Source organism: Rattus norvegicus, chromosome 16 (assembly GCF_036323735.1).
Source record: "Rattus norvegicus strain BN/NHsdMcwi chromosome 16, GRCr8, whole genome shotgun sequence".
NCBI lineage: Eukaryota > Metazoa > Chordata > Mammalia > Rodentia > Muridae > Rattus > Rattus norvegicus.
The window spans coordinates 4,485,475-4,509,307 of record NC_086034.1 but is presented as its reverse complement, the minus strand read 5'-3'; the positions used below and the strand labels follow the sequence as shown (position 1 = coordinate 4,509,307).

Below are 23,833 nucleotides of genomic sequence, written 5' to 3'. Positions count from 1 at the left end.
TGTTGAACCAGTACCATTTGTTGAAAATGCTGTCTTTTTACCATTGTATGGTTTTAGCTCCTTTGTCAAAGATCAAGTGACCATAGGTGTGTGGGGGTTCACTTCTGGGTCTTCAATTCTATTGTATTGATCTACCTGTCTCTGTACCAATACCATGCAGTTTTTAGTCACAACTGCTCTGTAATACTGCTTGAGGTCAGGATGGTGATTCCCCCAGAAGTTCTTTTATTGTTGAAAACAGTTTTCACTATCCTGAGTTTTTTGTTATTCCAAATGAATTTGCAAATTGCTCTTTCTAACTCTTTGAAAAATTGAGTTGGAATTTTGATGGGGATTGCAGAATGTGTATATTGCTTTCAGCAAGATGACCAATTTTACTATATTAATCCTGCCAATCCATGAGCTGGGAGATCTTTCCATCTTCTGAGATCTTCTTCAATTTCTTCAGAGAGTTGAAGTTCTTGCCCTACAGATCTTTCAATTACTTGGTTTGAGTCACCCCAAGGTATTTTATATTATTTGTGACTATTATGAAGGGTGTTATTTTCCTGATTTCTTTCTTAGCTTGTTTATCATTTGAGTAGAGGAAGGCTACTGATTTGTTTGAGTTAATGTTATGTCCAGCCACTTTGCTGGTTGTTTATCAGCTGTAGGAGTTCTCTGCTGGAATTGTTCACATCACTTAAACATACTATCTTATCATCTGCAAATAGTAATATTTTGACTTCTTCCTTTTCAATTTGTATCCCTTTGACCTCTTTGTGTTGTCTAACTGCTCTGGCTAGGACATCAAGTACTATATTGAATAGGTAGGGAGAGAGTGGGCAGTCTTCTTTAGTCCCTGATTTTAGTGGGATTGCTTCATGTTTCTCTCCATTCATTTTGATGTTCACTACTGGTTTTCCGTATATTGCTTTTACTGTGTTTTGTTATGGGCCTTGAATTCCTGATCTTTCCAAGACTTTTATTATTAAAGGGTTTTCAATTTTGTCAAATGCTTTCTCAGCTTCTAATTAAATAATCATGTGTTTTTTTCCCTTTGAGTTTGTTTATATAGTGAATTTAATAGATGGATTTCAGTATATTGAACCTTTGTGTATCCCTGGGATGAAGCCTACTTGATCATGGTGAATGATCATTTTGATGTGTTCTTCAATTTGATTTGAGAGAATTTTATTGAGTATTTTTGCATTAGTATTCATGAGGGAAGTTCGTCTAAAGTTTTTCTTTGTAAGGCCTTTTTGTTGTTTAGGTATAATCGTAATTGTAGCTTCAAAGAACAAATTGGGTAGCGTTCCTACTATTTCTGTTTTGTAGAATAGTTTGAAGAGTTTTGGTATTAGGTCTTCTTTGAAGGTCTGATAGAATTCTGCACTAAACCCTGGACTCTTTTTGATTTGGAGACTGTTAAGGATTGCTTTTATTTCTTTAGGAGTTATGGGTTTATTTAGATGGTTTATCTATTCCTGATTTAACTTTGGTACCTGCTATTTGTCTAGAAAATTGTCCATTTCCTCCAGATTTTCCAGTTTTGTTGGATATAGGCTTTTGTAGTAGGATCTAATGATTTTTTTAATTTCCTCAGATTCTGTTGTTATGTCTCCCTTTTCATTTCATTTCTGATTGTGTTAATTTGGATACACTTTTGTGCCCTCTGGTTAATCTGGCTAAGGGTTTATCTATCTTGTTGATTTTCTCAAAGAACCAGCTCCTGGTTTTGTTAATTCTTTATATAGTTCTTTTTGTTTCTACTTGGTTGATTTCAGCCCTGAGTTTGATAATTTCCTGCTCTCTACTCCTCTTGGGTGTATTTGCTTCTTTTTGTTCTAGAGCTTTTAGGTGTGCTGTCGAGCTGCCAATGCATGCTCTCTCCTGTTTCTTTTTGGAGGCACTCAGAGCTATGAGTTTTCCTCTTAACACTTCTTTCATTGCGTCCCATAAGTTTGGGTATGTTGTGCCTTCATTTTCATTAAATTCTAAAAAGTCTTTAATTTCTTTCTTTATTTCTTTCTTGACCAAGTTATCATTGGCTAGATCATTGTTCAGCTTCCATATGTATGTGGGCTTTTTGTTGTTTTTGTGGTTATTGAAGACCTTAATCCATGGTGATCTGGTTAGAATGCATGGGATTATTTAAATCTTCTTGTATCTCTTGAGGTCTGTTTTGTGATTGATTATATGGTCAACTTTGGAGAAGGAACCATGGAACACCAATGAAGGAGTTAGAGAAAGGACTGAAGGAGCTGAAAGGGTTTGCAACCCCATAGGAAGAATAACAATGTCAACCAAGCAGACTCCTCCCCCCCCTCACCCCCGGAGCTCCTGGGAACTAAACCTCCAACCAAAGAGTACGCATGGAGAGACCCATGGCTCCAGCTGCATATGTAACAGAGGATGGCATTGTCTGACATCAATCAGAGGAGAAGCCCTTGGTCCTGTGAAGGCTCGTTTCCCCAATATAGGGGAATGCAGGGTGTTGAGGTGGAAGTGGGTGGGTGGTAGTAGGAACATCTTCACAAAGCAGGTGAGGTGGAGGGTGATAGAGGAGAGGGGACAAGGAATAACATTTGAAATCTAAATACATAAAATATCCAATAGAAAATAAATAAATAATATTTTTAAAGTTCTGTTCTTCTAAACAACCCTGACTAATACAGCTTTTGGTAGTAGAAGTGGTTCTAAAACAATAGAAGTATAAAAATAAATATTTTAAGAATATTGAATAGGCTTTTCAACTTGCCAACACATACAGTTACTGAAGCCTTTCCTAGAAAGTCTATATTGTCAAAAAATTATACACATAAGGTGTCAAATACATTTAATTATCCTGATTCACTAATTGTAAGAGGCAATAGATTTGGTGACGGTACATAAAATTTGTGATGATTTGTGGAAAAGTAAGGAAAATGATGGTGTTCGTCAGTTTTTCCTAGCATCTGGATAAATTGACAAAGAACATGAGTGAATTCTGTGGTAAAATTAACCAACTGATAGCATTTCAGAATACGGTAAAGGGTAACAGTAAACTCACTGAGAAAAATGACCATCTCCAGATTTATATAAACAGCATAAATGTTCCTAAGTGTGCCCTGGAAGGGAATCTTCTCAGCAGCAGCCATAGAGCTCAAGTTGTAGAAGATCAAATCGAAGCCATTATTATAAGGTTGACTGAATTTCAGTGAAAATTCAGATCCCAGCCTCAGAAGGTGTTGGCTGTTAAAGTAATGGCATTAACAAAAAGATGTCAAAGGTTTTCAGCAGATGGCCTACTGAAAGGGAGCTGGATTTGACAGATATACCTTGGCTTAGTGTTGATAGAAGATTTTTAAGGCTTAGGGAAATTGCAACACCAAAGTATGTATGAAACTTAAGCCTCCACACAGGGAAGACTGAGAAGATTAAACCCTTCACTGATAATGTAGGATGCAGAAAGGTGAGAGGAGTGCCAGCACATCTGAGGGCTTTGCTGTCATCCCTTTCCTTGTGCCACACTTGAGAAACACTGTACAGGCCCTTCGGCACTGCCTAATCAATCAGCATAAAATAAATAAGAATCCTACTGCAGTTTTTGTTTGCTCTGTATAAACTGAAAACTTCTGAAAGAAATGAAAGAGAGACTCTGTTGGTTCATGGTCAAAGGGAATCTTAGTCTGGGAATCAATTTCCAGACTTGAGGCAGTTTGCAGATCCAGAACCCCTCGAATGAAAGGACCAAGGTTATCCTAAGGAAGGACCTTGATAAATACCACATAGTTTTACTGTTAGCTTTTCTTCAGTCCTTTCCATGAGGGACTTATGACCTTTTACAAGGGTCACCATACACTGCCAGAGAGGGAGCAATCAAACTTTTTGGGGTCTATTGGGTACTTGTTCCGAATTACTAATGATTCTGTGAGCCACAAAAACCACTGTGGTCCTCCAGGTAAAGTGTGGGCTTCTGTTGGTCAGGTGATAAATGGAGGTTTGGCTGAAGTCTGACTCACATAGGCCCAGTGGGTTCCCAAATTCATCCTGTGGTATTTCCTCAGTCCTGGAATATATATTTGGAAGTTGACATAATTTTATTGATTCTATGACCTCTGGAGTGAGGACCATTATGATTGGAAGGGCTAAATGGAGGCCTTTAGGATTACCTCTTCTAGAGAAAGTAATGACTCAAAACCAGTATCATGTCTTTGGAGAAACTACAGAAATTAGTGCTAATTTCCAGGACTTGAAAGAATCAGATGTGTCAGTCCAACTAAATCTCCATTTAATTCTTTTATCTGACAAGTGCAGGAGGCCAATGGATCATGGAGAATGACAGTGGTCTATTGCACCCTCAATCAAGTAGTGACTCCAAATCTAGAAATCATACAAGATGCCATTATTGACTTGAGCAAATTAACACATCTCATGGTACATGGTATGCCACTATTGATTAGCAAATGCTCTCTTTTTTGGGTTGCTGTCCATTAGAACCATCAGAAGAAATTTGCTTTCAGTTGGCAAGGCCAGCAATATACTTTTATGGTTTTACTTCAATGGTACATTAACTCTCCAGTCACGTTTTATAACTTAGTTCGAAGGGAACTACCTTGATAGTCTGTCTCTTCCATCAAATATCCCATTAGCTGTGAGCTTGTGATATACTGCATTGAAAGCATTATGCTGATTGCATCGAGTGGGCAGGAGGTAGCAGCTTGGACTGGTAGGGATGATGTATGCAAAAATCAAGGGCTTTCCACTCAGTGACATCCTCAGGAGTCCAGTGGTGTGGGATATTCAGAGGTATTCATCCCAAAGCAAAAAATACGTCGTTGTGTCTGGCCCTTCCCACCACCAAGAAAGAAGCACAGTGTTGAGTGGGCCTATTTGAATTCTGGAGACAGTGCGTTCCTCACTTAGCTGTGTTACTCTGGCCCATACATCGAGTGACTTGGGAAGCCGCTAGCTTTGTGTTGGGTCTGGGACAGAAGAAGGCCCTTCAACAGGTACAGGGTGCCGTGTAGGTTCTTCTATCACTCAGACCATATTATCTCGCAGATCCAATGGTAGTTGGGGTGCCAGTGACAGATAGGAATGCTGTTCTGAGCCTTTGTCAGGTCCCTAATAGGCGAATCAAACAAGAGATCTTTGGGATTTTTAGAGCAAGGATCCACCATCATTTGTAGACAACTTTTTTTTTTTGAGAGACAGCTCTTGGCCTGTGATTAGGCCCTAGTGGAAACAGTGGGCCACTAAGTTTCCATGTGACATAAGCTGATCATCATGGTGTGGGTATTATCTGACCCACTGAGTCACAAAGTAGGAGGAGCACTGAAGCAATCTATTAGCAAATGCAAGTGGTATTCTGTGGTCAGCCCAAGTCATTCTTAAAGGCACAAGCAACTTACATAAATTTTCCCAATTGCCTATGGTTTCTGTTCCTGCTACAATGTCATCTGCTCCCAAGCATGTACCTATAACTTGATGGGGTGTGCCCTATGATTGGTTGATCAAGGAAGAGAAGAGAAGGGCCTGGTTTACTCATGGTTCTTTAAATTATGCAGACATCACCCAGAAATGGACAGCTACAGCATTACAATCCTTTTCTAGGACAACCTTAAAAGATATGGTGAAGTCTTTATAGTGGGCAGAACTTCAGGCAGTATACATGGTCACATAATTTTTTTGGATGGAGAAGTGGTCAGATGTGATATTGTTTACTGATTCATAGGCTGTAGCCAATAGAGTTGTTTGATGGTCAAGGACTTCAAAAGATTGATTAAATGACTAAAACATTGGTAAAAAAAAAAAGTCATGTGGGGCAGAGTTAGATGAATGCATCTCCAAGTGGGGCACCATGTGGCACATTTATGTTCCATGTAAATCATATCAAAAGATGACTTGAAGAGATCAATAATCAGGTAGATGGGATGTTCCGTTTTGTTGATAGTTAGCATTTCCTCAGCAATCCTTGTCACTGCTCAATGGACCCATGAACAAAGTGGCCATAGTGGCAGAGATTGAAGTTTTTCATGAGCTCAACAACATGTACTCCCATTCACCAAGGCTGACCTGGCTACAGTTAATGCTGAATGACAGATCTGCAAACAGCAGAGACCAATACTGGGCCTAAGATTTGGTGCCATTCCCTAGGATGACCAGCTAGCAACCTGGTGGCAGGTTGACCACATTGGACCTCTTCCTCCATGGAAGTGACAGTGCTTGGCCCTTACTAGAGTGGATACTTATTGTTAGGTCATGAACTTGCTGTCCCTGTATGTAATGCTTCTGCCAAAAACCATCATTTATCCACTCACAGAATGCTTATTTGACCATCATGGAATTCCACACAGCATTGCTTCTGACCGAAGAACTTGCTTCACAGCCAGAGACATGTGACAGTGTAGCCGTGGTCATAGAATTCACTGTTCTTACATTGTTCCTACCATCCTGAAGCATCTGTCCTGATAAAAAGGTGGAACGGCCTTTTGAAGACACAATTATAGTGTTCATTAGGTAACAGCAGTCTAAATAGCTGGGCAGGGCTTTCCAGAAGGTGGAAGATGCTTTCATCATCCAATATATGGTACTGATTTCCCCTAGTCAAGACCCCACAGGTCCAGTAATCAAAGGATAGAAAAGAAAATAGTGCCACCCACTATTACCTAGTGACCCATTAGGAAAATTTTTGCTTCCTGTTCCCATGGCCTTAAGTTCTGCTGGCCTAGTTTTTATTCCAAAGTGGAGAGCACCCCTGCCAGGAGACACAATGAGCATTCAATGGAACTGGAATCTCAAACTTCCCATGGCCTTCTGATATCTCTAGGCCAACGGGCTAAGAAAAGAATAACATTGTTAGGAGGGGTGACCGATCCAGATTGCCATGGGAAAATTGATTTGATTCCCCACAATGGAGGCAAGAAAATTTATGTCTGAAGCACAGAAGATCCTTTTAGTGTATTTCTTGGTGCTACTATGTCCTGTGATTAAGGTCAATGAGAAACTTCAATGGCCTAATCTGGGAAGGATAACTAAATGCAGAGACTCACAGGGATGAAGGAATTGGTCGCTCTTCCAGGACAAGAGCCAAGACCTACTGAGATTCTTGCTGAAGTGAGCTGTAGAGTGGGTAGTAGAGGCAAGTGGTTATAGACACTGGCTAAGGCCACAGGACCACGTGGAGAAATGAGAATTATAATTGGCATTAGTGTTTTTGCCCTAATTTTTTTTAGAAATCTATTGGTACAGATATTTGTGTTTTATTTATTCAATGACTTTATCATGTAATGTAACATCAGTTAAGAGAATACCAGTGATTATTATGTTTAAGTTTGAGATACTAAAAGAAGCCAACTTAAGTGTTTGTGGTTGGGTGTGGTATAGCTATGTCAGGCTATTATGACCTGGTTAAATATGCATTTGCAATTGTATATGGCATAGTTATCTCAGGGGTAAGTATGATGTGATCATTGTTTTCATTTGGAAATTCATCATGACATAAGGAGAAATGATTGTGTCAGGTCGACAACGGGTAGACTTGTGATGTCTATTCTTGGTTGTTAATTTGACTACATTTGGAATTAACTAAAACCTAAGCCACTGTGTCCTGTGAGGGATTTTTTTCCTAATAAAATCAGGGATGACCTGCCTTTAATATGGGCCACACTTCTGCTGTCAGTCTATATAACGTTCATGGAAGAAGGAAGCCTCTGTTCTTTGACTGCTTGCTCTTATATCCAGCCTCATGGACTGAACAACTATTACAACTATTGGATATGTGTGTGTGTGTGTGTGTGTGTGTGTGTGTGTGTGTCTGTGTCTGTGTCTGTGTCTGTGTCTGTGTCTGTGTCTGTGTCTGTGTCTGTTTTCATTCTATAAGTTCTGTTCCTCTAGAGAACCCTAACTAACACAGCACTCTTAGAAAATCTGGATTCTAGTTTGTCAAAACATGTAACTTTGTCACTAGTGGGGGTTTCTGGGGACAGAGTCACATTTCCACACTGTCACATTCAATTGCCTGATGAGTTCCCCTAATCCTTTAGGGGTTTTAGTTCTGGGTAAAATGAGATTCATGACATTAAGGCCAAAAATTTTTTTTGAAGACTAGCCAGTATGAAACAGAGCTGGAGGTTTTATTAAAGATATATAAATTTAAGTATGAGGGTACTCAGAAAGACACAGCCAAGGGTAGGTTAGAGGCCTCCCAATGGAGACTCTCAATTTTTTATTAGACACATATACCTTCTTACTGCTGTCCAACCTAAATAGTTGCTAAGAAACCTTTCCCAATTTCTTCTCTTTCTTATTAAGTAAGACTATAGGGTAGTTTCAAAGGTGTCCTGGATGGAATTTATAATCTGTTAAGCAAAAAAAAGTGCTTTATAAGATCACATAGTTTAATATATGTCCTTTCCCTTAAATGGGGTTCCTGATAAAAATGCTCTTAAGATTATGTGTCTGTCGGCTGGAAGGGAGAGAGGCTATGCACAATTGCTGGCTGTGCTTGAACTCTTGCAGCTTTGCTGTACACAGGCTCCAGTGAGACTCCAGTATGAGGATTGTTTCTTCCCTCCCGTCCTTATAGTTTCCCCGCTTTTATGACCTGCCTCACCTTGAGCCACCTGACTGTCACAATGCATAGTAACTGCTAGAGCCAAGCACACTGAGGGACACTGGTGTTCTGGAGCTGTTCATACATGGCTCTAGGGGTGTTAGATATGCTCTCTATGACTGAAACAGCAAGTACAACAAGGACCCTGTCATCTGCACCATGGATTTATGGGAACTCACTTATAAATCACATTGCCAAACATGAAATTAGTTAGAAGGCAAGGGAAGCAAAGTCTAGAGCCATGTGCCGATCATCACATATTGGTCACCACATGGGAAACTTGCCCGTGGAATCATGGGATCATAGTTATGGACATGAGTCTGAAGTCCATGTACACCTGTAGCATGCTATTCCTTACCAAGTTTCTTAGTGTTCTCTAGAACCAATAGAATGGATAAATATTAAGGGGGTTTTATTAGACTGTCTTATGTAATACAATCTGGTTAGTCTGACACTGTCCACCTTCATGCTGGAGAGGCTGAGAACCTCAGTTAATGGGGCTGAAAGTATCATCAGTCCCAGGTGGGTGACAGTGGCCTTCAGGATTCCTCGACAGCTCCTGGTCTTCAGTTCAGGTTGGAATGGTGAAAAGGCTGGATTGTGATATCCGTGCAGGGGGCAGTGGTGGTGACAGGGTAGAAGAACTGACGGTAAGGTGTCAGTAGGCCTAATGAACTTGCCAGAATGACAGGAAGGCAACATGAAGACAACCAGGGACAAGGCAAAGGTTTGTGTTCTGAGACTTCCTTTCTTCTACCTACTACCTAAAGACAGTCCCCACATTTAGTGTTTATCTCCACACCCTAATCAACCTGATCAAGAAAGTCCTGGAGGCTTACCCGGGGCTCACTTCTTAGTTGATTCTGTAGCCAATCAAGATGACAACCAGCATTAACCAACAAGCCAGAGAGCCATGTCAGGAATGTGCTGAGAAGGTATCCTGATGTAGATATGGGGCTCCCTTCATTCAGTGTCATTGTTGGCTAAATATTCTTTATTCTTTGGATTGAGTCCCCATTGGCCTATTGCAAAATAGTAATGTAGCATATCCTTCTTTGGGGGATATCAGGAGGATGGAGTGCAGTAGCATTCAGAAAGCTCACATTTTCTTTCATGCAGTTTCAACCACTCTGCCTGTGTTGGCCACCATCGCAGGAGTTGCTAAAACAATTTCTGAAACTATCTCATGGTTTATGTACACAATAATCCTGGTTTTATATAACAGGCATGTCCTAGATTCTTTTCCTATTGCTGTGATAAACCACTCTGGCATAGACATCTTAAAGGAGAAACTTTTTTTCTGGCTTCCAGCCTAACATGTTTGGGAAGTGCAGGCAGTAGGAAGTGAAAGCAGATGATGACAGTGCATCCTCAGTCAGGAAGCAGAGAGTTATGAGTGCATGCCCTGCTCAGCTCTTTCTCTGCTCCTATAATTCAGGTTCCAGTGGCATCCACGGGGTGTGGGTCTCCCTAGCAGTTAATACCCAGAGGTCTACCCCCCAGGTAATTCTAGATTCTGGAAACTCGACAGGTAACACTGACCATCACCAGATATGAGAGTGAGGATTATAGTACTAGATGACCTCGTAGCCCTTAGCCCAAAGCATTGTCCATCCCTTACCATAGCCTGTCTTAGTTACTGTTTCCATTTCTGTGGCCAAACACTGGGACCCAAACAATAACAACAACAAACAAGTTGGGAAGAAACAGTTTATATTTGACATGATTCCACAATGTAGTTCATCATTGATAGAAATCAGGACAGGAACTCAAGCATTAGAAATCTAGAGGCTGAGGTGCTACTTACTGGCTTGCTCCCTATGGCTCGCTTACCCTGCTTTCTTATAGAACCGAGGACCACAAGTCCAGGGATGGCACCACCCACAGTGGGCTGGATCTTCCCAATCAATCCCTAATTAAGAAAACACCCTATAGCTGGATCTTATGGAGGCATTACCTCAGTTGAGGTACCCTGCTTTCAGATGACTCTAGCTTGTGTCAAGTCAACATAAAGCTAACCAGGACAGAACCCCTGGTTCTCAAGTACTCTGGGTGGGGTCCATCTTTGCTTCTAGATGGCCACTTCACTTTTGACTTCCTGGCCTGGAGAGAACGGACTGGGGCACTTATAATTCTATGGCATACTGGCAAGTTTTATATCTACTTCATAAGTTATAGTCATTTTGGAAGAGAAAATCTCAGTTCAGAAAATGCCCTCCCAATGATTGGCCAGTGGGTGAGTCTGTAATGCATTTTCTTAACTGATGATTGGCATGGGAGGATTCAGCTCACTGCAGATGGAGCCACCCCTGGACTGGGGTCCTGGGTACTATAAGAAATCAGGCTGAGCAAAGCGATGGCCTCTACCCTGCCCTTGTTCCCCTCAGTGATAAACTTATATGCTGTAAAGTGAAATGAAATGAACCACTTACTTCCTGTGCTGGCTAGTGTTATGTCAACTTGACACACGAACTAGAGTTATCTGAAAGGAAGAAACTTTAATTGAGAGAAATGCCTCCATACCATCCAGCTGTAATTACTTATTGATGGAGGATGGCCCAGCCCATTTTGGGTGGTGTCATCCCTGGGCTTGTAGCCCTGAGTTCTGTAAGAAAGCAGGCTGAGCAACCCATAGGGAGCAAGCCAGTAAGCATCATCCTTCTTTGGCTTCTGCATCAGCTCCTGCCTCCAGGATCCTGCCCTGTTTCAATTGATGAACAGTGCTATGGAGGTATTAGCCGAAAAACCCTTTCCTCACCAACTTGCTATTTGCTCCTGGTGTTTCTTGAAGCAATAGAAATCCTAACTATGGAAGACACTTCCCAAGTTACTTTTGGTCATGGCAATTTATCACACCAATGGGAACTAAGGCACTCAGACAAGGAAGCATGAGAGTGCCGTTGTCAGAGAGAGAATCATCAGTATGATTCTAACAAAGCAAATGCAGGTGAGGGAGAGCCCATTGTCCCAGAGCCCTCCACTGGCTGCGGTATGGTGACTGTGTGAAGGAGATAAGCAGGCTCCATGGTGCCTTCTGGCACTGGGCATAGGAAACCATGCAGGTTTATCTCCCCAGGCAGTAAGCTGTGCTAATTGCTTTGGAAGTGAGGCCCTTTCCTGGGCAGCAGCATATGCCACATGAATTGTCTAAAGCAAAGATAAAAAGGCACCCTACTCTTCCTTTATTAATGTTTAATAATATGACAGGGCTGTCGGTAATTCCCACAAACTATTATTTTAATTTAGAAAAAGCATGGGGACTGGCCAACTTCTGTCCACAATTGTTGAGCAGTTCCCAGACTGGCAATTTAGAATCTTCTATTCCACTATAGTTGGGCTCCTGAGGACCCTTGGAGGATTGTGGGTCAGTGAAATTAATCATGTTTGTATTCACTTAAAGCAACCTGGCCATTGAAGGGCAGGGTGTTATTTTCCAATGTGTATTGTATTACAAAGCTGCAAATCAGGTGTGTGTGTGTGTGTGTGTGTGTGTGTGTGCGCGCGCGCGCGCGTGCACACACGGTAATGTTTGTATCTTCCTCATTTACTCTCCTTTTAAGACAAGGTGTCTTACTAAAACCTGTAGCTCACCAAGTAACTAGACTATCTGGCCAATGAGTTCCTGCCAGCCTCCTGTCTCAGCTTCCTCTGTATTCTATCTAAACTCAGGCCCTCATGTTTGTGAGGCAAGTACATTAAGAACTAGGTCGCCCCCATAGCCACCAACTTTCTGGATTTCCTTTATAAACTTTAAATCTTGATAATAATCATCCACAACGCATCCTGACTTTCCCTCCATTTTGTAAGATTTGGAAACTTTTATAGAACTCTAAATTAGGCTGTCGTGTGTGGAAGAATACCTGTAGCCATGGCATGGTTGTGAGATCAGCTAGAGAACATGGAACCAGGCTGGCAGCATCCTAAATCAGGAAACTGATGATTGGACTTCGCAGAACTTCCATCTATAGAACCTTAGCTCACTGTAAATTAGTTCTTCCTTTGAACATCCTCAGCAGAGTGCTGAATGGGTCCTAGATACGCCACTCTGGCAGCTCATGGACAAGCCCTCTTGAGGGGCCCCTGTAGGTGTTAGACAGGGAAGAATGTCTCACAAAGATAGTGAAAACCCCGTTCAGATTGACTGCATTAACATGGATCAAACTTTGAGGAGTCTAATGCCAGGCAGCTCATTGTCAACATTCAGGAAAAAACAGCAGTGCACTTGGAAAAAGGTTTTCAGGCAACCATAGGTCCAATTCTATGTGTAAATAAAGCTTACAGTGTGACTGTGTAAAAACCCCTTTACAAAGAACATGTGATTATGAAAGTGGGTCCTATAGCTAAAAGAACCTAGTGTGGTCTCTGACTAATGGCATAGAAGTCAGCATGCCATAAAGTGCTTGTGACATCTTGTCTAAAATTGGATAATGGTTTAGGAGTAGAAGAGTCTTGAATGATCATTCCAGAGAAAGAGGGTGAGGTCTATTCCTTCTGACAACAAAAGTTCGCCAGGTTGCTGACCATGACCAACCACTCTTAGCTTTCTGGGTGGAATGCTAGTATTTGATTTTATCTCCTCCATTGAGGAGGGATCACTGTGTGATTAATATTCCTGGTCCTCTTAGTACTTTCTGTTAGTACAAAGACCTTGTGTCCTCTTCACACCCTGTTTTTCTTAGTGACAGCAGCTGTTGCACTGTGACACGATGGTCACTTTTCATGAACGGAGCACAACATTTTAGAGATTCTGAAATGAAAACAGTCTCACATTGCTTTCTTGTACCATACATGGCTCTCTCTGTTGAGTCATTCACTAGCCAAGTGCCTCTGAGTATTAAGAGGAAAGAGAAGGCTAAGGAAGAAAAATCTCTTAAAGGAGAGGCAGGAGGCTGGTAGGATGGGACAAAAATTCTTCCTGTAGCCCTGAGCATGATATACTTTTCTCTATCCACTACCCAGGCAGTTGCCATGGCCATTCAATAGATAGCAAGACTGAGGTCGCTAGATATATCAAGGACAAGAGCTTCTAGTTGAGCGGTTTTCTGTTTTGGGGTCGTCAGAGGCTGAACCTCAGTTATGCTAATACAGTGGTAATACTGCGATGGCATTTAATATTACCACTTCTGAATTTTACCATGAACACATTGAGTGGAAAAGAATTCTGGTAAGGAGTAGGGAATACAGAATACTGAGCCTGGTACCTTTGCTAGTTTTCACACAGCACACTTGGGATACACATGGTTAGCATTGGTCTTCACCACTCTGTGCCATGATACCAAAGCAGTGGCTGTCACTGTTGGGAAGGGGTGCTAACTCAGTAATGTGCTTGCCTTATACAAGCATGAGGACCTGAGTTCAATCCCTCCAATTCCATGTTTAAAAGGCTGGTGTGCTGGCACATGTTTAGAATACTAGCATTAAGGAGGTGGAAACCTGTGAATCGCTATGCAGGTCAGTTAGCCTCGTCTACTCGGCAAGTTCCAGACTAATTAGGGATATCTCAAAAGCCACTTGAGAAATGAGGGCTGAAATTGTCTTTTGGCTTTCACATGTATGTGCACTCGTGCATGCACACACACACACACACACACACACACACACACACACATCTATGCATATGTACATGCATACAAACCCTCAATAAAAGGAGAAGGAGCACAAGGGGGACATTGAGGGCCATGTTATCATGGGGCCACTTTTCCAAGGTATCATCTTGGCTGTAAGCATCTTTGTGACTGCTGTGGTCCACAAAGATCCTCTCACTATAGAATCTCACATTTAACTAAACCAGAGTAATGAAAGGAGCATGTGTACTGGCTTATTCATCTGAAAAGGCTGGGCATGTCTGTATTAAGTGTTCAAGCCCCTGTTGTCATGTCCCCGTCTTTTGCCCTCCACCATGAACTTCTCTTTTTGGCTGTTTGCTTCATCCAGATGAGTATTATTCCTGCAATGGCCAAGTGGCTGGTAGAACCCAGGTTTCCTCCTTGGCTTCCCAGCAACCTTACTGGGTGACAGCCCTCTCCTGTATTACAGTAAAAGTCCTGGGTCTATTCCCTTGAGTGACAGTGAATGGTGCTCATAAATGAACCCATTTCTTGGTCTGGGAAGCTGCACTGGTCAGTTTAATATTCAGCTGGAGACAACTTAGAACCATCTGGGAGGGAAGTCCTACTGAAGGATCAACTATGTCAGACTGGCGTGTGGGCATATCTGTGTGGGATTGTCTTGATTGTTAACTGATAGAGGAAGACCAGCCCACTGTGAGTAGCATTATTCCCTAGGCAGAGGTTCCTATGTAGTGTAAGATAGGGGAAAGCAGATAAACAAGCAAGAAGGAAGCTTGTGACTGTGGATGTGATGTGAGTAGCTGCTTGAGTTCCCGCCAAGGATTCCCCTCAGTGGTGGATTATAACCTGGAATTGTAAGATGAAGAAACCTTTTCTCCACACAGTTGCTCTGTGTTAGGATATTTTAGAACACCAACAGAAATGAAACTAGGACATAAAATGAGAAAGTGGTATCATTTAAACCATATATAATGTACTGGTATAAGAGAGGATATTAACCCAAAGGCTCAGAAAACCAAAGATACAATTCATAAACCACATGAAGCTCAAGAAGAAGGAAGACCAAAGTATGGATGCTTTAGATCCTCCTAGAAGGGGAAACAAAAATACTCACAGGAGGGAATATGGTGACAATATGTGGAGCAAAGACTGAAGGAAAGGCCATCCAGAGACTGCCCCACCTGGGGATCCATCCAATATACAGACACCAAACCCAGACACTATTGCCAATGCCAAGAAGCTCATGCTGACAGGAACCTGATATAGCTGTCTCTTCATAGGCTTTGCCAGAGCATGACAAATACAGAGGTAGACACTTGAAGCCAACCATTGAACAGAGAATGGGGTCCCCAATTGAGGAGTTAAAGAAAGGACTGTGGTAGCTGAAGGGGTTTGCAACCTCTTAAGAAGAACAACATTAACCAACCAGATCACCCAGAGTTCCCAGGGACTAAACCACCATCCCAAGAGAACACAAGGATGGACCTATGGCTCCATTCACATATGTAGCAGAGGTTGGGCTTGTTGGGCATCAATGGGAGGAGAGGGAGGCCCTTGGTCCTGTCAAGGCTTGATGCCCCAGTGTAGGGGAATGTCAGAGCAGGGAGGTATGAGGGAATGGGTGGGTGAGGGAACACCTTCATAGAAGCAGGGAATGGGTGGGGTGGGATAGTGGGTTTCTGGAGGGGAAACTGAGAAAGGGAATAACTTTTAAAATGTAAATTAAAAAATCCAATTTAAAAAAAAAGTGAGAGTCAGAAGAAAGTAAAAGGGGCTTGGGTCCCTCTCTGTATTATTAAGAGGTCTCTTGGGGGAACAGAACCAATAGAAGAAGCAGGAATTTGTTGGATTGGCTTAAGGGATAAAATCTGAGCAATCTACCAATAGCTGCTTCACACTGCAGAAGCTGAGAGCCGAGTAAGTACTCATCCCATGAGGTACCGTGGCAGCCCCACCACATCTCTGGAGACCTGGGGGAGCCGTGAAGAGCTATTGGCCTTCAGTCTAGTTGAGAAGCCTGGGAAGCTTGGTGAACTGGGAGAGGAACTGAGAAGGCAAGCAGGGAGGAAACAATGCTTTCCCTCAGACCTCCGTTTACCTGGGCTGTCACCAGAAGTCGCCACTCACATTTTAGGTGGCTCTTCCCACTTCAAATAACTGATCAAGAAAATCCCTCACGGGTATGCTCAGCAACTTATCTCTCAAGGGCTTCCTCATCCAGTCAACTTGACCCCAGGGTTGACCATCATGCTATAATAGGCTTACACTCATGATTCGTCATTGAAAGGATGAGCCAAGATGGTGACACTGACTCTTGTATCTTCAAGTTAGCACTGATCCATCAAACCCTCTCTAGTGATAGCAGTGTTCTTCAAAGTCAGTTTTTCATGACTGACACTGAAGTAGTCTCTAGCCACAAGGGGGTAATGAGCACTTGAAAATGTGACTTGAGCTATAGAGGAGCAGGGTTTTTAATGGTGGGTAATTTTAATTTAGCTCAAATGTCAGTAGCTGTAGGTCACCCATGGCTACCAAAGAGGGTAGAATAGCAATCAGTGGACATACACCCTGGGCTATAATTTCCTGAAAGGCACCTCTGTGTACAGAGGTGGGCTGACCATTAAATGCAGCTATATGTACAGTGAGTGATCTGTTTTATGTTAAGGGTAGGAAAGAAAGGTATAGTGTGGAATGAGGAAGAAAAGAAACAAAGAGAATCCTGTATCTATGGTGCTGTTTGGAAGCTCTCTCCAAGAAAATATTCTGTTACCTAATATATGAATCATATTTATAATAGGAAAAAAGCTAAACAAAACTAACTGACCTTGTTACAAAGAACACTGAGACCACCTCTGTGCTCTGTTTGTTCCATTTGACTCTCTCCATGTCCAACAATAAAAGCAGCCCTTGCCTGAAGCAGCATGTGACACACAGCTGCCCGTGGATCGCACGAAGAACAAAATGGTAACCAACTGTGCAGGAGAACCTGCTGTGTCTGAGCACTGTGACACATGTGATAGCTATGACACCAGGTGGACTCGGACTACCACTACAGCCCAGGGCCCAGTTAGAGACCAACTTCTTGGTACAAAGTTCGGGGATGTAGCATAGTGACAGAGCGCTTGCCTAGCGTGTGCAAGCCTGGGCTCCATCCTCAGCACAGATCTCCAAGACAAATAAGTCAAGTCCAGACTCAAGCATGCTGTGTGACACACATGTGTCATGTTTCCTCGAAGGGTTTCATAGTTACTCTCTTATAAGCCTGAGGCTGGACTTCTGGGCAGAGCGAGAATAAACTGAAGGGACTCTGGGCTGCTACCAAGGAGGTTGCTTTCCTTTCTGACCACTCCTTGAAGTTCTTCTGGGTTTCTAGCCTTCTCCACTTTGCCATGAGTACAGCTTTGTGGTAAGATCTTTGTGATTCTTGCACTTCAGACGTATCTGAGCTTCTGCCATGTGATAAACCCAGAAGACAGAGTCCTGCTTATCTCGAAGAACTAAACAGTTTTGAGAGGCGGTAGAGCTTAATTAGATAATTGCTTATCAAGAGTGCTGAACACATTCTAGATCTGAGTAGCAACCTGAGGTTGGAAACTGTGCTGGTTAACAGAGACCCTGGAGGAAAGATGCTTACTATATTGTTCCTACGGCTTGGTGCTTTCTCATACAACCCAGGGCCACTTGCCTAGGAGTGGTACCATCCGCAATGGGCTTGGCTCCACTTGATTCACACTTGTGATACCTGGAAAGAGGAAATCTCGATTGAGAAAATGCCTCCATTTAAATGGCCTGTGGACATGTCAGAGTCTAGGGAGTATTCTTGATTAATAGTTGGTGCTATAGGGTCCAGCCCACTGAGGGGGGTGCCACCCCTAGGCAGGTGGTCCAGGATTGTGAGAAAGCATCTAAATAAGTTATAGGAACAACACAGTAAGAAGCCTTCCTCCAGAATACCTGCTTTAGGACCCTGCCTTGAGCTCCTGCCCTGCCTTCTTTCAGTGATGGTTTTTGACCTGGGAGTGGTAAGATGAAATAAATTCCCAGAGTTGCGTTCTGGTCAGAGAAGCATATTAGGACACAAAGGAGGCCCTGTGGACTGCTCTGAGAAGCAAATGGCCTGAAGAAGCCTCCTAAGATAAGAAAGGATGACATCAATACTGACCCCCACCCCCCGGAGCAGTTGGGAGTATGGCAGAGAAAACTGGGTATGAGCTGATAGGAGGTTCCATGAAGAAGGGGCACTTGCAGAGTTCCAACGGATTTTTCTGCATTCTTGTTTCAGCACTTCAGGGAGCATTTGGACAAACTTTTTGCCAAAGGGATTGGAATGCTCGATATTGCGCTGAACGAGGCCTTCAATGTACTGAGCGATGTAAGTACATCCTTTATCCACTTTCCTCAGGCTCAGCACTCGACTGGGTTTGGAAAAAGTTGAGGTCAGGATTATCTTCTGTCCTGGGGTGCTCCGAGAGCAACAGGCACAAACTAGGATGCCATTACATCTAGATCAGGTTGTTACCTCTGCAGAGCAAGGCTGTTGTCATTGTATGTGAGCAAATGGAGGGTCAGGGTGGTGGGTCCCTCAGCAATTCCCAGCTGGAGGGTCAGGGTGGTGGGTCCCTCTTCAATGCACAAATGGAGGGTCAGGGTGGTGGGTCCCTCTTCAATGCACAAATGGAGGGTCAGGGTGGTGGGTCCTCTGCAATACACAGCTGGTATGTGGGAGATAATTAATCTCAATCCCAGGCTTGGGTTTTCCATGATTCTGCTTTGCTACTCAGTGAAATCCCAGCCTAGATTTGGGCTTTTCATACAAGCCACACTGGCTCTTGAATCAAGGGTTGTCACAACACAGAGTTTTTTCTATCAATGACATGCATGGACACAAAGCCATTTTGGTCTCAATCCAGAGCCAGTCTTTTCCTCCTGAGGAGGAAACAGAAAAACAGGGAAGGAGGTGTCTACTCGGCTTCTCCACTATCCACCCAAAGCCAGCGTCTCTTGCCTCCTTCCCAGAGGCTATTGGCTACAGGTGATTAGATTTCATATTCTGCAGCTTGAATGCACCAGTAAAGTGTTTGTCAGCATGCACAAAGCCCTGGGCTTACAACCCAGTAGGGTGTAAACTGTGCACGGGAGCAGACAGCTATACAACCATAACCTTAGCAGCTGGGCAATGGAAGATGAATCAGATGTTCAAGGTCATCTTCAGCTACTTAGTGAATTCAATGCCAATTGTAGCTCCAGGAGTCCTCTCTTTTTCCCCTTTGATCCTCTGTCTGTCTATCCCCCGCTCTCTGTTTTCTCTGTTTCTCTCTGCCTCTCTACCTCTCTGTCTCTGTCTCTGTCTCTGTCTGTCTCTCTATCTCTCTTGCTCTCTATCACACACACACACACATACACACACACACACACACACACACACACACACACCGGGGGGGGGGGCAGAATTCTCTGTTAATAGCATGTTGATAACTTAGAAACCACTGACTTGGGCAGAGGGCAAGCTGCCCCTTCACATTGGTTTGGAACCAGACAGGTGACTTCGTAGAGCTTGGAGCTCTCAACCTGTGAATTCCTGAGTTTATTGGTCTCTTTCAGAAGTAATACTGAAAAGACTTGTCATGATTTAGAAAGGCAGTCTTTTTATCTCAAGAACTACTCTGAGCTGCCAGTGTTCACTGGAAGTCTTCCCCGTGGCTTCCTTGCTTTCCTGTTGAGGTGGCAGAGGGGGCTAAGTTAGGGGACTGTTTTGTACTTGGGTTTGTGGCTCTAGGTTGGCTGAACAGGGAACCTGTTTATGGTTGTGAATAATGGATCCTCAGCCTCAATCTTGTTTTCTCACCTAGGACGGTAGATGTGTGGCATTTCCAGGAGATACATACAGAAATCCCTATTCATCCTACACAGGGCATGTTCAACTCAGAGAAAGCAGTCCATCCAGGTCCAACTTGCTAAATAATTGTTTATTAGTGTTACTAATAACTACACACATGGCTCAAGGCAGGCACGCTACCAAGAAGTCCCATTCCCACATGGGTTACAGCTCATGAGAATCATGTCCCCCGTGAGATCCCATCACCTTTCCCAGACTTGGCTGCCAGTGCATTGTCTTGCTTCTTCTGTTGTTAGGGCCACAGACCAATTTAGTCTGTGGGTCAGTGAAGCAGCAGATGGTAAGTCCCACAGGGAGGAGATTTAAGAATATGCCTAATAAAAAGAGAGGTACTCAGGCAAGAGTAAGACACACTGCTAAGAATCTAAGTGACATCATTTTTTATCTCCAGGATGTACCAGATAGGATTACAGTTGATAAGATAGAGCAAGAACTGTAAAGGAAGCTAGGGTATTTACATTTAAAATAAAGCCAAAGTTTATGGTCTTGTTTGTGATATTTCCAGAAAGTATCTAGGATAAGAGTAAAGCCATACTTGACTTTCCTATTGACTTGGGCCTTAGGCATGGTTCATGGCTATTTCATTAGCCTTATTAGAAAATGTTTTTAGATAAAGTCCATAGTACCTCACGGTCAGCACCTTCATGGTGAATCTCATCAACTGTGTGAGAATTCTTGATTGTCAGCAAGTGAGAAGCTTTACCTAGACTTTAGTCCTGGGGCTCCTTCTTCCACATTCTATAACGCCCAGCCTTTCTATCCTGTCTCAAAGCAGCACTTACTTCCACTCTGAGGCTTGGCCTCACCTCTTGCATGGCCTTTCATTCATCCTCTTTCCATTTTTCTTTGCCTGTAGCATATTTGTTTGTTTGTTATTCTTCTTCTTTGTCCCCTCTATTCATCAGTTTTGTTTTCAAGTGTTCCTGAGCCAGTGTTATGACAAATGCTGATGGGCCAAGATCTTCAACATAGGGTTGTGCACAAGTTGGAAATCCACCTCGATTCTGGATATTTGTAATGCACTCATATATGTAATTTTTACTTCATTTCAAAACTTAAATACAGTTTTACAAGAAGGTCCCCAACACTTGTAAAAATGAAGGGCTAGGAGAAGCCGTGTAAGGTAGTGGCATTTCAAAAACGTATTTATTTCAGTACTCAAACTGTCAGGCTCAGGAATACTTCACATCACACACTTAATATTAGCATCTTGTAATCTGGGTCCACTAAGCATATGTTTGGGCATAGTGCCCTTTGTACCCTCCAAAATATTGTGTCTACACTACCAGAGATCACTAAGATCTAGAGAAACACCAGTGTGGATGGCTTTTCTGCACCTTGAGTTCTTGTTAATATATTTTTTTAAAATCACACTCATGTAATTATGTAAGTATGTATTGTATAAGTATGTATGTGTATATGATTGTGTATTTGTAATTTGTAGGAGTCAGTTCTCTCCTTCCATCACGTGGGTTCCCAGGATTGAACTCCATTAGACTTGGAAGTAAATACCTTTTACCCACTGAGCCATCTCATTGCCTTCTAGTTTTTTAACAGTGGAATTTTTTACCTATCGATATGCCTGATCTTTACCTGTTGAAACCCTGTGGAGTATCAACAGTCAGACCCCACATGGACTGCTTATCAGTCGCAGACAGCAGGAAACAGCCCTAATGAAAGCTGCCAAGAATCATGCTGGAAAGTAGCTAGCAGTTGGCACCGTATTCCTCTGAGTGCACATAAATCTTATAGAGAGACATTTCCACCCCATCTCTCCCCATTGGGCTTTCTAAACAGCTAAATTCTTAGACAAACACAGAGATGCTTAATCTTCCATGAAAATGAGGCTTTATCTATTTTCCACTTCATCAGTATAGCCTTTAAGTGATAAAATTCTCTTCCTGTGCATTATGTCTGCCCCTGCAAGCCTGAGCTGTACACACACACACACACACACACACACACACACACACACACACACACACACACACACACACACGATTCCCATGCACATGCTCACTGAGAATGTGACAGGCTGGAGCTTAGAATGGCTCAGAGGTTGCAATAATTAAATAGAATTTATTCTGTCTTGCAATTACCAACATTTCAGTTTTGGTATTTGCTCAGATGACTTAAAGGCTCATGGCCATTGAGACTCAAGGCTTTGAAAGAGCATTCAAATAAACTTCTAAGCCCTCTCCAGTTCTTGATCTCCACTCCATTCATTAGACTCCACAAAGAACACAGAGCCAGTTTGCTACAGTAGTTAACATGTACATTGTCATGTGACAACTGCAATTATCTTTTTTGGCGATGAATGTGATCTTTGCAGTGATTACCTTTAAATTTTTTTTCTTAGCCAATTAAATAAAATTCAGTGACATTTCAAAGACTGTTAATCACAACCAAATGCTCTAAATGTCAGGATGCATTGAAAGTTTCACTGCTAACTGATGAATCAGGGAGCTAATTGTAGTTCATCATCAGGTCTGTGTCATTATTATTATTATGGAAAACACTTTCATCACTCTCCCTATTCAATAAAAAAAGTTCTAGACAAATATGAAGAGAAGAGATATTACTCATCAAAGCATTTGAATTTAATTGCATTCCTCAAAATCCTCTAAGTCCACATTGCTTCAGAGGGTATACAAGGGGCCCTGACGGAGAGGAAAGCATGGTCTTTGTTAATAAATAGCTCCTAGGGGTCCTGACTTTTAATCCACAGTACTCAGATACCTTTATTTCCTTCCCTTTCTTCTGCTTTGTTGGGAATATTTCTTCTAGGATGCTTTTGAAGGAGTTCCCGGAATAGCTGCAGTCCCTGCTCTCTGAAGTCTCTGTGTCCTACAGCAGGCATGGCTTTTATTCTGAGGTTTGCTGTGGGCTTTTCAAGAGAAGTATGTGGGAGGTAGCCTCCCCACCTATCATCTCAACAAATAACGTCTCCGGAAGGCCAGGCTTGAAGGCTGTACTTTTCTACTTACATAAAGAAGAAAGACATAACCCTGAGAGAATCTCAGTGGTGTTTCATTGAGGACTAGGTAGTTTATTTATTCACACTTAGGAGGCTGGAAAGAGCCCATTTGGTTGAACAATGGTGAGAGCTGGTTGGCAGAAAATGGCATTGGAGCAGAGTGAGTGCAAGACTGGGAGGCCATGTCTTAGATCAGGAAGCCAGAGACACCGAAGGCCACAGTCACTCATCTTACTTGGTTTCTCAAGGACTGTCTTCATCTTTTTGTATTATTGTTATTTACTTTATATATAGCCCCCTCCATCCTCTCTTCTTAGTCCCACCCTTACAAATTTCTTCCCCCGTTGCTCCCTCCTTTCCACCTTGGCGGCATCTGTTCTCTGTCATCATCTCGATCTCATTTGAAGACAGCAGTCTTGGTGATCAGTGATCTTGGGACCACCCACTTGGCTCTGCCTCTCACTGATCGATACCACTTCTTTACATAACTACACTAAAAGTCACGCCCCGAACCCAGGGACAATTGGAGAACATTCTTAGACCAGAGCAGTCACCATCTGCTTAGGAACTCACTCCCCTATCATTACTGAAAAGCTATAGAGTGCAGACTGTGCCAAACGTAGGTGATGTGGCCACTCTGTCCAGGGTCACATGCCAGCTCTTAGTCAGAAGTCTTTTCTCTGTGGACGACTTATTACTTCTCTGGGCCTCAGCCTTCTTTGGTTCATGCTATTACCCTGGTATACAGTGAACATTTTAACTGTTATAACAACTACGTAAGGATGTTGTTATTACCATGTTACAAGTGGAAA

At 42.6% G+C, this 23,833-nt stretch overlaps 1 protein-coding gene across 5 annotated transcripts in view; it reads left to right on the top strand.

Moving 5' to 3' along the window:
• Cacna2d3 (calcium voltage-gated channel auxiliary subunit alpha2delta 3) overlaps positions 1 to 23,833 on the top strand; it is an 813,990-nt gene that overhangs the window by 409,730 nt on the left and 380,427 nt on the right. For all 5 annotated transcript variants that reach the window (XR_005494606.2, XM_063275287.1, XM_063275286.1 and 2 more), the window contains 1 exon segment: positions 18,431 to 18,520. Coding sequence is in view for 4 of the 5 variants with exons in the window: in XM_063275287.1 (XP_063131357.1) it covers positions 18,431 to 18,520 (90 nt within the window). In the remaining variant the exon portion in view is untranslated.